Source organism: Cornus florida, unplaced genomic scaffold (genome assembly GCF_030987335.1).
Source record: "Cornus florida cultivar Cherokee Brave unplaced genomic scaffold, ASM3098733v1 CherokeeBrave_3.0.0_Hap2_Chr02, whole genome shotgun sequence".
Classification (NCBI taxonomy): domain Eukaryota; kingdom Viridiplantae; phylum Streptophyta; class Magnoliopsida; order Cornales; family Cornaceae; genus Cornus; species Cornus florida.
The window spans coordinates 18639996-18653560 of record NW_026775572.1 but is presented as its reverse complement, the minus strand read 5'-3'; the positions used below and the strand labels follow the sequence as shown (position 1 = coordinate 18653560).

The 13565-nt window shown below is 35.0% G+C and overlaps 3 protein-coding genes across 4 annotated transcripts; 1 reads left to right on the top strand and 2 right to left on the bottom strand.

Moving 5' to 3' along the window:
- Positions 1-1556: 1556 nt before the first annotated feature.
- Positions 1557-7557, top strand: LOC132294034 (uncharacterized membrane protein At3g27390-like). Of its 2 annotated transcripts, none has more exons than XM_059791754.1 (11): positions 1557-2230; positions 2491-2607; positions 2682-2790; positions 3208-3409; positions 3494-3624; positions 4681-4969; positions 5120-5226; positions 5413-5554; positions 5964-6156; positions 6300-6543; positions 6709-7557. In XM_059791754.1, the coding sequence occupies exons 1-11, from the start codon at positions 2221-2223 to the stop codon at positions 6848-6850; spliced, it is 1686 nt and encodes a 561-aa protein (XP_059647737.1). In that variant the 5' UTR covers positions 1557-2220; the 3' UTR covers positions 6851-7557. The 2 variants fall into 2 exon arrangements, with proteins under 2 accessions (XP_059647737.1, XP_059647738.1); XM_059791755.1 differs by having other exon boundaries at positions 1558-2363.
- Positions 7558-7618: 61 nt separating this feature from the next.
- LOC132294036 (uncharacterized) lies at positions 7619-9020 on the bottom strand. Its single transcript, XM_059791756.1, has one exon. The coding sequence runs from the start codon at positions 8681-8683 to the stop codon at positions 7745-7747; it is 939 nt and encodes a 312-aa protein (XP_059647739.1). The 5' UTR covers positions 8684-9020; the 3' UTR covers positions 7619-7744.
- A 3452-nt stretch (positions 9021-12472) lies between these two features.
- On the bottom strand, positions 12473-13203 carry LOC132285872 (diphthamide biosynthesis protein 3). Its single transcript, XM_059788110.1, has one exon. The coding sequence runs from the start codon at positions 12979-12981 to the stop codon at positions 12724-12726; it is 258 nt and encodes an 85-aa protein (XP_059644093.1). The 5' UTR covers positions 12982-13203; the 3' UTR covers positions 12473-12723.
- Between the last annotated feature and the right edge of the window lie 362 nt (positions 13204-13565).

Here is a 13565-nt window from a genome sequence, read left to right as displayed (position 1 = left end):
GAAATATAGTGGTGATAGAATAATCACATTTATTAAATTTTAGTTGAAGTCCAATTATAGAAGTGAATTATTTAGTAAAACACTTTACACATAAGATGGTTTGATGAGTGATGGATTATTTAGTAAAACACTTTACATATAAGATGGTTTGATAAGTGATGGATAATTATAGATGATAACATAGGCGACTGTAATTAAGAGTCTTCTATATATTTTCATATAATTGAACCAAACGATTTTACAAAACAAAACCACATAAAGAAGTGATTTTTTTTTTTTTTTTTTACTCTGTCTATCATTGCTTTTTTACTTATTACATTCTCTAATCAAACTTCCATTTTTGACATAGGTGGAATGTTAAGAATGAGAAGTTTAATATCTTAGATTATTTTGTACAAAATTATTGTTCTGATAATATAATTTTAAATAACTGTTTTTGTAACATACACCCACTACTCGGGTGTGTCAGAAAGTATGGAGTCCATACTAAAATAATTATTGTGAATACCACGACCATGTGAGACACTCAACATTAGGTGTAGTTGATTTTATTATTTTTTTCTGTGACTTAGTTTGGTTAGATGAAAATAGTAAGAAATGAAAAGAAATTGAAATTGAAATTTTTTTAATATTTTAAGAGTTAGATTAACGGAAAAGTAAAAATTTTGTGGAAAAGTAATTTTCTACAACCACTCAACTTTTCTACAAATTTTTCCTACAAAAAACACACGCAAGATTTGCTTTCTTGAAAAAACTATATGAAATTCCAATTATATCCAATTTTCACTTTTTAAAATAAATTATGTTTATGCATGATTTTGGGTAAGAATATTATAATAGGCTTAATGGCTACCTAAAATTTTACTGTTTAGATTCTTATATACTTTTATTTTAAAAAATTTATTAAATATAAATTTATTTAGACCTATTGTAATATTTAATTTAAAAATTAAATAATTTAAGTAAATCATAATATTTTCTATTAACTTTCATACTATCCAACTTATCAAAAAAAAAAAAAAAAAAAACTTTCATACTATCCAAACCAATGAAATGAGATATTCTGATAAATTTCTTGAAAAAATTTCATACAAATCAAATGAATCTTACAAAATTAATTTTATTTCCCTTCACTTCATTTTCTTTGGCTTATTTATTTATTTTTTTTTTTGACAATGGTTAGTTAACTTAGTTGTTAGTTGGGGGAGGAAGAATCAAACTTAAGATTAATATAGAATTAATAAGAGTGGACGTACTTTAAGCATGGCCCTTTTACCACTGACGATACAATTTCCATCTAACCAAACTAACCAATTATAAATGGCATTTGATTGGGGCTAAAAATGTTAAAAGCATTGCCTACTATTAATTTCACTTTCATGATTTTCATCTAATCAAACACTGACCCAATTATAAATGGCATGTGATTGGAGCTAAAAATGTTGATAGCATGGCTTAGTATTCATTTTCATCCAATAGTTTAAGACAATGGATAAGGGCCACGTGGCCCAGTTGGATTATGTGGGCCTTCAAAAGCAGAGATCCGGCGGCGGAAAACCCGGACACGGTATCCCGAAAGCGATTTCTTTTTGTTGTCTAAAACGTGAGAAAGCAAAAACATTTTTAACAATTTCCAACACCATGCGCAATCACAAACAACAAACAACAAACAAAACCGTCTCATACTCAACGAAAAAAATAAAAAAACCCACAATGACACTCCTACCCCTAACCAATTCCTTTTATCAATTGGAACCCACACAAAAATTTCTTTACAAGTGGGGAATCACAAAATGTCACATTCATTTCTGTATGGTAATTTTATACGCTTGAATGATCTCATACGTGGCACCCTGCTTTAATACAACAGACCATGAGAATCATTCAAACCCATACTATTAAATTTTTTAAAATATATTATCTAATGCTTTTTTTTTTTTTTTTTCATAATTCATCTAATGCTTTTATTTTGCCCCAAATAGTGTCATTTGATTTCTCAAAATAGTAGTGCCGAATAATCTGTTGTTTTTTTTTTTTTTTGGCTGATTTAACATGTTCTAGGCGTCTGCAGGCGGCATCGGCAGATCCAGGGGTGCTAATTTTTTTTTTTACTATACTTAAATTTAGCCCAGTCTAAAAAAATAAAAAATTATTACTAATATTAGTCCATCCAATAAAATAGAAACTCACTCCATTGACAATTTCCGAATTTGCAGTTGTATGTATGCAGGTGATCCAAAGTCCTCCGAACTGAACTTTGCATTACTAAAATATTCTTAAAGATATTGAAATTAATGTTTGTAGTCCCAAGTGGCACATTGTTATCAGTACCATTTCCATATATATATTGCTTGTTTTCTAAGGTGGGTTTTAGAGGAAAGCATACTGTATTAGTAGTTCAGTACTATTTCCTCTATGTATTCTGTTTATTGAAAATTTTGTAACTCCTGTCAAACCCAACAATTGATTTATTGTTATTAATTTTGGCAGTTAATTCACTAGTTGAAAGAAGAATGGGAGAATCAAAAGGGTTTTTTGCATATATCTGCTACTTCATCTTATTTTTCCCTGTCTTTGTGTTCCTCTTTGTTCTGGGCATCATCAAAGGTTTCTCTCTCTCTCTCTACATGTTTCTCTCTCTAAATTGTAATGGATGATCCCATGATGAATTTTTGTTACAGGTGGTGTATTCAGCCCTTTTGTGTTTCTGGTGATTGCTTTTGGAGATATAGGTGTTGTGATTGGACTATGGCCTTGCCATCTTGTTTGGAGTATCTACTGTATAGCAAGGTTTTCAACTTCTTTCTTTTTCTTTACTTTGATGCAAGTTGAAAAGGGAATTTACTGTTGATAAGCTTTATGTGTGTGTGTGTGTGTGTATAATATTTACACACACACTCTATATACATGTACATGTGCATGTATTAATAATATTTTTGATTCTCAAATTTTTCATTATTTTGGTTCTGGACCAATTTTAGCTGAACTAATGTGACAAAGATGGCATAAAGCTTCAGTTTTACCTTGGTATTTTTCTTTTTTAAAACTGAAAAATAGGAAGATAAGAAGTGGAAAACTGAACTTTTTATGTATTGAGAAGTAATTTTAGGTACGTCTAACCCTCTCCAAACCCCTAACAGACGGGAGCCTCGTGCACTGGTTTGCCTTTTTTAATGAGTAATTCTATTTTTACTTGTTGAAGCACAGAACGAAGAAATTCGGTCCATATATGAAGTGCCTATTGATTCTAACAGTCCCAATACCAATAGCATTGTGGACTATCGTTGGAGTAGTAGGGAGTGTAATCATGGGTGTTGGATACGGCTTTGTTTGGCCGGTGATGGAAACATTCAAGGCAATTAGCAAGGAAGGTGTTTCATTTCCAATGAAGCTGATTAAATGCTTCACGGTATTGTCTTAACCGATCTCTTTTTCGATGAATTGGTTTTGGTGTTATTTAGAGGATTTCATGATTTTGAAACTACTTCTGCAGGATGGTACTTGGAGTAATGTTTGGGGTGCCTGCACCATTGTTCGTGATTTTGCAGATTTTTCCTTCCATTCGTACTTCTCGGTCATGGATGATTTGCTCAAGTCAAAAGGGGAGGAACCCATAGAATTAAAGTGAGTCTGCACCCAAATTTTACCTTTGTGGAACTCTTTTTTTCATTTTTATTTTTTAATTTTTGTTTCTGTTGTGCCAATGAAAAATTACTTTTCTCTTGCAAATAGGATGCTCTTGAATTAGTATGACACTCAACTTTGATATGTTATGTTTCAGTAATTTAACCAAGGGAAGTATGGTTTTGTCTTTAAATCTCTAAGCTCAATTGATGCATGAGAATATAAAATCTCTGTTAGTGTCAACGCTAACCCTCTTTTAAGAGCAGGTTGGGGGATCAAATGGTGGTATCTAACATCGAGTTCATATGAAACCGAGGATACAAGATAGGCTTCAGAATCCCAATCCTCTGATCTCTAAGCTCTATTTATGCAGCACTCTATAATGAATGTTAATTCTTCATTAACTTAAATTGCATTTGCACGGTATATAATGAAAGTTAGTTCTTCAATGTTTCTTCATTGCTATTAGCAATATTTGATAGAGCAGAATACATAACGTGACTTAGAGTCTTAAGAAGATTTGTCTCTAAAGAAGCCTTCACCTGTGCATAGGTTCCGAGATCTGTAAACAAATTGACCATGTTTATATCTTGAAAATGTCAATTCTAGCCTCACTTTCTAACTACATACCGGTTTATTATGTGTTACTTTTGTGTTAGCAGCCCTCTATGAGACTATGATGATTCTTCAATAACTTAAATTGCATTTGCAGCGGTATATAATGAAAGTCGATTATTCAGTTTCTTCACTGCTATTTACAATAGTAGAATGAGTAGAATACAAAACGTGACTTGAGAGTGTTAGAAAGATTTGCCTCTATGGAAGCCTTCACCTGTGTGTAGTTCTGAGGTTTATAAATGAATTAACGATTTTATATCTTGAAATTGTCAATTCTTGGTTTCCTTTCTAAATACATACCAGTTTTTTATGAGTTTCTCTTGTGTTAAACTAAGTTTCAACTCCTATTGCCATTGTTGACTTACTATACTTCGAATGTGCCTTTGAACTGGATTTAGCATCCATTTATAACTATGTTTATTCCTCATTTTCGTGTAGGGTTTTTCAAATACCAGGGTGCATTTTGTGTGCCATTCTTGGAGTTCTAATTGATGTGCCTTTTATTACTTTAATAGTGCTTTACAAAGCTCCCATCTTGCTTATTAAAGGATGGCATCGGTTGATACAAGATCTTATTGGCAGAGAGGGCCCCTTTTTGGAAACTCTTTGCGTCCCCTTTGCCGGGCTTTTGATTTTATTGTGGCCAGTTGTTGTACTTTTCAGTATATTTGCAGGAATCGTTTCAAGCTTTTCCTTTGGATGCTATGCTGCTATTGTTGTATATCAGGTTTGTTTTAAAAAAATATTTATTTGCTCTAAAAAATTAGGCTTCACTGGAATTTTTTATTCTCTCATTTCCCCATTCTATTTTTTTTTTGTTATATATGTTAGTAAAGAAGAAATCATTAGTTATAAGCTTACCATGTGATTGATTCAGGAAAGTTCTACGAAAAGAGGATTGCTCTATGTAGTTGCTTCTTTATCTTTGTTTGATGAGTACACAAATGATTTCCTTTATCTACGAGAAGGGTCGTGTTTTCCAAGGTCTGTAAGTCCACAAGTAGATTCCTCAATGATTTATTTCCCTTCAGTCTTCAGGAACCTTGTTAAGCTTTTAGTTTGTTGTACTTGGTAAATTATGATCTAACATTGTTTTTAGTAATTTGTTAACAAATTTGCATTTTCCCTCCAGTGTACCATATAATAACCTCTGTTTATGTGGGCAGCCAGACCTAGATACCGTGAGGGAGTAAGCTTCACTTCTTCATTGCTTCCTGCGAAGGGATTGCACGAGCAGCTTGATGTTGTCCGCACCAAGGAACCTCTGATAAAGACACCTTCTGAGAAAAAGAAGGCACTGAATTCTGCACTGGTAAGAGTAACATAACTTATGCTTCTTCAAGTTCACTCCATTTATAGAAATCGCCGTTAGCAGAAAGGTGTGTTAGATACTGTTATCTGGTAGTCATAGTTGTTGTAGTTCATATTTCCTTCTGGCTTTAAACCATATTTTCTCTCGACAACAACTGTTTTCTTGTCACCATTCAATTAAGAAGTGCATTTTGACTCGTCAACAATGAGTTTTTTTTCCTCTTTTTGGGGCAATTTAGTCTAGCCGGTTAACGGAACGAAGATGGTTTTATATTTAGCTCATAATTTCCACACTTGTTAAGTAGGGTATTTACGTATTGCTGTCATGTTCTTCTCTTCTCCTTTTTTGCTTCTTTTACCATAAACTTGTTTAAATATTTGCTAACAGTTGGTATCAATGCATGAATCAGATATGGGAAAACTTCTTTAAAGCATGTGAGCTTACCGGGAAAGAGCTGCTCGAAAATGGATCCATTGGGATATTAGATCTGGAGGCATGGAAAACTTCAAAGAACAAGATAGTTAACATTGGAATTCCTGCTTATGCATTTCTGGAGTGCTTTCTTCGCTCTATCAAGAGTGGTTCCCCTGGATTTGTCATGCGTATGAGCATCTACTTATATATCTGCTTCTGCATTTTTGGACTAATATATATATATATATATATATATATTTAGTTGTCAAATTTTTGCTTCTCTATTTCAGTAAGGGGATGAAAATCTTAATGCTCTTGCATACTGTATCAGGTGACAATGTTGAATTAACAAGTTTAAATAGGCCTGAAGGAAGGGTTTTCGAGTGGCTGTTTGAGCCTATGAGTATCATGAAAGAGCAACTCAAGAGTCTAAATTTAGTTGAGAACGAAGAGTTGTATCTATACAAATTTTGTCTATATTGTGGTGACACAGTAAGAATTGAAGCTTGGCAGAACGATGGCGTTCCTCCACAGAATGAGATAAGAAGAGCTCAGTTGGAGGGCATAGGTAGAAGGTATGTGAACTAATACTGTACCGCAGATCCACCAATTGAAGTGGTTGTTGGTTCCCTTTTCAATGCTTATATCATGCTTTTAACAGTATTCTTTTTCTTTTCTTTCAATATATTTATTGGCATCTGTGTGGTTAAATTTACGATGTTTAAGAATGTTTTGAATAGGTTGCAAGGCTTTTGTTTGACACTTTCAAGGCTGCCAACATCTAGACGCCGGTTTTATGTAGTAGCGAAAGAGTTGGAGGAAGAAGCAAAGCGGCAATCTAACAGCTGGGGTGCTGGCAGTGATTTAGGAGCAGCTGTGTGAAATTTCTTACTAATTTGGCATCTTTGAGGTAACATTTGCTTGTTTGAAGGTTTTATCTTTCTTTACATTGCATTTTTAAAAAAAATTGTGATGGTAGTTGTAGACTGTGCCTTACTATTCTCTTTATCTTTTTTTTCTTCCTCTGCCAAGCAAATGCTTTGCTTAGTAAACGTTATGTATTCTTGATTTTTCGAATGTCACTTGTGTGCTTCTCTAACGCCTGAACATTTTGTATCGTCTTGGGATTACAAAGTGAAACTTTATATAATTATAATTTCTAGGATGAAAATTTTGTTGATTTGGCAATGGACTACCGTTTTCCTTAATATTTCATGGCTTCTAATTTTCTAAAGATTAATGCGAGTTTGATCACTTTATGCACAAAAATTCATCTTCCCATGCATCAAATTGGATTCAATTGATTGAGGACCTCTTGCATTATGGTGACTGAAATCTGATAATATTGAGAGTATCAGCTAAACAAAAAATCCTATATTGCCGCTTCAAGGATTCTAGTTGGTAGTTGTGTCAGGCGTGCCGGTTGATATGAACAGGAAGTTCATCGCTGGCTTTTCCGATCAAAGTGAAATTATATACACATTTTTCATTGTTGGTCTACAACCATTAGAAGATTTTTTAGGTTATTCCAATCAGTTTCGGATAAAGAATGTTCGAAGAGGAGCTGAAACAAATGGTACATTAACTTTCGAAAATTGGATGAGTAGAAATCACACATGTAATGAACTTTGAAGTTTAGGAGAACTCAAATATTAGAACAAAAGGCTTAGAATAACTACTTGGTCCATTTACATATGTAAATTGATGGAAGATCTTCAAGTGCTCTACATGTCTGTTACTGGACATCAACTTGCATTATTAACATACTACAGTATCCTATGGGTGAGCCTGCTTGAGTCCATTAATGGCGACAGAGACTTCAGCACCCCTGCTATTAAGTCGCTCATACTCGGCTGACTGGCTCCTCGGTGTAAAGTTTTTGGCAAATTTCAAGCAAACACATCCTGTGAATATCCAAATTCCCGCGAGTATCCAACTGAACTGCAAATTGGCCAGAGCTCTCGCCCTCAAGCCCGCCTCATCAGTCTTGCACATGACTGCTCCGTGCATGCTGTCACTGCTGCCATCGACGAACTGCACAACGCATCCTTGTGGAACAAATTCGGGAACCCACAACATGAATCCCATGTTCAAGAACCAGCACCCTTGGAACAGTACTGAAATCGAAAGAACAAGTGCTACCAGGAAACTGGTAGGGAAAGTAGCTGCAGACAGCGCTGCCACAAGAGAGACAAACACTATGATCTGCAAGAGCCAATGACAATGGCCTTCCAGTCCAACGTGATCGGTTGAGTGGTAATGGAGTAAGAAAAGCTCTTGACCGAAAACAGAGGCAGCAAGGATCCCAGAGACCCCGGATAGGATCTCAGACGAATGAGTTAACTCCGCGGAAAGGGCAAAAGCTGCAAATATGGCTAGGTGAAGGAACATGGATGCGTGCTCGAAGTTGTCAAGCTTGAAAGAGAAGCGAAAAAAGGGGAAGTCTAGGACTTGCATGAAAATTGTGAGGATGGAGAAAGAGAGAATGGAAATGAGCTCCAAGTGTTTTAGGTTGGAAAGAGGACCCTTGAATGGGTACCAAAACCTTGACACAAAGTTGGCAGAGCCTTTGAGAGAGTAGGCTCTGATGGTGTTGATTGTGTGCCATAGACCAAGGAGGGCAAGGGCCAAGCCTGGCACTAAGTGTCCCACAAGTGTGCCCATTGAAGCTGCAGTCTCATAGACCAGAGTAGTTCCATTTCCATTATAATGCATAGCTTAAATAAGTGGATGTACTTGCAGCAACACCATATGAAGAAAATAGTAAACCAAGAAAACATCATGTCAAAAAAAAGCTGAATGGCTATTTAATTGAATGATTGGTGCATGCTGCATATGTTTCCACAATAAAATGGCCAAGATAAAAAGCCCTTCCATGTACGACCTTGCACTACAACTTCTGGAAAAAAATAAATAATGACAAAGGAAAAGGTGGTCTTTGGTGGAATTGGAAGGATATTATTACGAGTTTCAATTTCTACACCGTACGCTCTCTCGTATTACGTCACAAACCCTAATCACAAAAGATGTCTTTCAGTACTCTCTTATATTAACCCTAATTATAAAGCAAAAACAAACTCGAGTCACAACATTACATATACACATAGGATTAGTGAAAGAATAGAATTACATTAATATTGTGTTTCGTTACACGGGATTGTAGTCAAAGGAACGTATGGTCATGACAATATTGTCTTTGGTCATGTTTGATTCATGCATATAAATCAATTTTTCTTTAATTTCAATTTTCAAAATAAGGATTTCATTCTATCTGATTTTTAATTTATTTCAAATTTGAGGACTGTGAATAGATCAGGGTTTCAGAAACATAATTGATTGTGAATTGGACCACATAGCCTGCCCTTACGTTTGAGGTAAAAAGAGTTGTCTCTTCAATATTAAAATAATGGCAGGTTTGTACTATGTGGTGACCCCATTAGCATGTAGTGAAAGATGATACCATTTCCAATATATTTAAGTGTGGCAAATAATATGTTCCCATCTGTTCAAGAAGATCAAATCACCAACGAACCAAATTCATCTAAATAAAAGACATAACAGTAAAGTTTCAAGATTCTAGGTATATATAATTGAGAGGATGGTGAATGTGATACCATAGAATATGGTTTTTGTGCTTCGACTACACCACCACTTGGAACAGTCCAAGTACAAGAATATTTTGCTCAACAAATGTCATAGACGAGGGTGTCCTGGTGCGAGTTGTAAACTTAGGTTAGGATCGATTCACACACAGACTCAAAAAGACCCGATTTTAAATGATACGTGTGATTTATAAATGATTGTACCCATTTGAAGTGTACCTTAAAGTCATAAGTCGAAGTTTACCTTGAAATCATAAGTCCAAATGGCGTTGAAAATGATTACCCGGTTTTCACAACAATTGGGTCTTTCTTGAATTAAGGACGTCTCAAGGAAATTGGAATGATCCATTCCATATATTGTAAATAGGTTTGAAAAGAAATCATTCGTTTTCCTTGATTATTTATTCATAACAAGGCAATTCTAATTTTTTTTTTTTTTTTTTTTTTGATAAGCAATAAGGCAATTCTAAATTATAATGCCACCTTATATTATATAAGCATTATCTGCAACTATTTCCTTGCATCCCTTGTAGCTTTTCAATACCCACATATAACTAAACTATATTTTGGGAATTTCAAAGGAAAAAAAAATCTCTCAACATTTTCGACAATATCTTTTCAAATTTTAAGTGTCCGCAGACACATGTACTGGAATACAGAACTAGTTTTCCAGTACCTCTATTCATATTATCAAGATCTGTTGAAAGAATAACAAATAAAACTAAAAATGGAAGACATTTCCGATGCCTTAAATAATCTACCCACAGTCTTACCAGGTTTTTACTTGGTCTGGAATAAAACATGTCTCAAGGTTTTGCTGTTCTTAAACAAAAGTTACGATTCAAAGCCTATTTTCAACAAATCAATGCGAGCCTGCTTAACAAACTGACCCAACAAGACCACACCAGAAACTCCAATAGATGTACACGGAGTATAGTTTATTTCTACCCATTATATTTAAAAATAAAAAATAAACCTAATAAATATATGATTTTGTCTGCAATACTCTTAAATTATGCAAATCATGCATAAATGTAATAATTTAAGGGTAACAAATGAACAGAGCGCCATAACAGAGTCTGACCCAAGCCCTTATGAAAAGAATGAGAAATGCAAATCTAAGCTTTCAGAAATGCTTATTTATGTCTTCAGACAATTTCTCAAGGAATATACAACCCAGCCTGGCCAGGCCCTAATGAGGACTCGTGATGATATGGATTTTCTTCAGCAATTTCAAGCTTTATCATTAATCATGAAAGACATGAAATATTCAAGGCGGCAAAATAGACAATATTAAGCAGTTCCCTACAACTTTGCTTCGCCTAGAAGGAGAATTTAATTTGAACCAGAAGTGCGATTTCTGATTGCCATTTACTTTTGTTGTACCTATTTCAAGTCCTAGTGACCATATTTAGCAAGCAGTAAAAGATGTTGAAGCAGTTCAAGGGAACACATGGAGATAAACTTAGTGAACACAAATCGCCGATAATTCCATTGCACACGTTATCTGATAGCAACTACATAATGAAATTAAGTAAAATGCAAAGATGACGATAAAGTTAAACCTAACGGGGCAATGTCAATCTGTAAAACAATATTGTATATTCCAAAAATTGGACTAGCAAGGTAAAAAATAATTCCACCCTAAAATTCCTTTCCCAAATCCTATTCTAGGTTTTCTACATTCTTTCCTCTACCTTCATTGTTGTCTTTCATAACTAGATTGCATTAAGCCTAGTGGAAACCAGACATGTGTTAGTGAGAACATTAACTTCTCCAGTTACACACGTAATACTGGTTACACATGTCATACCCCATAATTTTGCACCACCCACACAGGAAAATGATAATCAATATCTAATAAATACATGTTAGTTAGAAAAACCTCCCCAGTTATACACTGGTAGTACCCCGTAATTTTACACCACCTACACAGGAATATGACACTCCATATCTAAATAATTTACCCTTAGCATGTTCCTAAAGGACATAAATAATGTTGCAAAACTTTCTAGTTAAAACCCGGGTGATGAAAGGGAGGAATGGATAAATGGGGAGGAAGCTTGGACTAGCAGCTTGCCATCCTATCTACTTCAAATAAGAGAAGACAAGGAACTTTACATGGACACCATACATTTGGATTTTGGGATTTGGGATGCAAATTTTTTTTTGTGGAGTGTGAAGTTGCTAACTCAAGCAACTTTCAGGGTTGCAGTGGACTCAGGGATGCTTTCAACAAGAAAAAAAGATGCCTTGTGACTAGTAACTACTACTAAGCTAATTAACAAATGCAGTTGCCAACTCGACGAGTGCAATAATTGCCGGCTCCATATTCAACCGTATACCGCATGAAGGAATGACAGAGGAACCTTAATGATGGAAGACCCCAAACCATCGTGTACCACAGTTAAATATGACACATTACATGACTTTCGCAATCGGTATGTCACTTATATAGAAAGAAAATTCAAGTAGCTCATACTCTTTTTTTCTTTGAGAAACCATGATAGAGATTGTTCTATTATTTGCTTCTTTTTTTTTTTTGGGGTAGGTAATAAGCATACCCCAATAGATAAACACAACACGCCCACTGGTGCTTGAAAAATAAATTGAAGCCCCAACCTCCCATGTGACGGGAGGAGTCGCTCAGAGAGCTAGATGCTCAATAACAATGACAAAATGTTATTCATAGTTATAGAGATAACTTATGATGTGCTTCTACAATGGAAAAAAAAATTGAAACAACTCCAATTTAACAGTTGGAAGTACCCATATTTGTGAATAAGTATGAATTTTTATTGCAATAACACCTTATATAAAGAACCCAATAAACCAATAACACGAAAGAACTTCCCAAATTTCAACTTCATCTGCAATTGATATTTAGAGACGAATCAAGGAGTTAACCAGAAGAATGGTAGAATTTATTCCACAAAAAAGTATATATATAGCTCAAATTCCAAGCAATTACTCTCTCGTTACACAAAACTTCAGCAACTACAAACCCTCCAAACAAAAGAGTATTAGAAAACCACCACAAGATTTTCTGGACACAAAACCTAATCCCGCAGACAATCAATTAACTCAGCAACTCGCCAACATATATATAGTGTGTGTTTGTGTGTGTGAACGATCATTATAAAACCTGAATTCTCAAGCGACTGTGACGGGCTGTTGCTTCGCGGGCTCGAGATTGTTCTTAGATTTCTGGTTCGATTCACCGATAAAATCTTCAAGATTGTATATGACAGTGATGTAGAGGGAACAGCTAGGGCACCGAGCGATCTCTTCGCCGAGTTTCAACTCGTCTTTGGTGATCTGAAACAAGTCTCCGCATGGACAAGGGTACGTGAAGGCCTTAAGCTCCTCGTTCCACTCCATGTCTTCGATCTCCACATCGTCGTACGACATCGTTTATCTGCCTTAGAAACTTCGACCTCGCTGCTGGATTTTCACTGAATTGTAACGCTGTGAATGCGCGATCACCGGGTTGATGGAGGAAAGAGAAGTGGCGGTTCTGCCTCCGAACGCGGCAGGGTTAGGGTTTTCTTGTTGCCTGGAATTCGAGCCTCCACTGCATTAATTTAACCGGGCTTCAGGAAAGTGATTTGTCGGTTAACCCGTTGAAAGTTAAAACCCGTGTATTTGTGTATCATAGGCTTGCAATATGCAAATATATGGGCCACTCTCTATATGGGCCTGCAAATATGGGCCACTCTCTATACCAGTGCTCACTGATAAAAATCCTATTTTAAAAATAGTTTTTTTAAATAATTTTTTTTTTTTTTTTTAGATAAATACATAAGAAAATCTTGTATTATTTTCTTTTGTTTCTCTTTCTATATCACCAAAAATACAAATTTAAATAAGAATTTAGGAATCTCAAATAAGTAAACTTGTCATGTGGATTTGGTTTTTTATTCTTGGGACAATTTCACAGTTATGTTGAGCAATTTGTGTCCATGATAATTGTACTGCCACTAGAAGTGTAAGTT

Bases quoted from the DNA above. Each gene is read 5' to 3' on its own strand.
- LOC132294034 (XM_059791754.1), top strand. The intron at 3,410-3,493 runs GTATTGTCTTAA...CTACTTCTGCAG, and splicing joins AGCTGATTAAATGCTTCACG to GATGGTACTTGGAGTAATGT. The intron at 6,157-6,299 runs GTATGAGCATCT...ATACTGTATCAG, and splicing joins TTCCCCTGGATTTGTCATGC to GTGACAATGTTGAATTAACA.
- LOC132294036 (XM_059791756.1), bottom strand. From the start codon at position 8,683: ATGCATTATAATGGAAATGGAACTACTCTGGTCTATGAGACTGCAGCT.
- LOC132285872 (XM_059788110.1), bottom strand. From the start codon at position 12,981: ATGTCGTACGACGATGTGGAGATCGAAGACATGGAGTGGAACGAGGAG.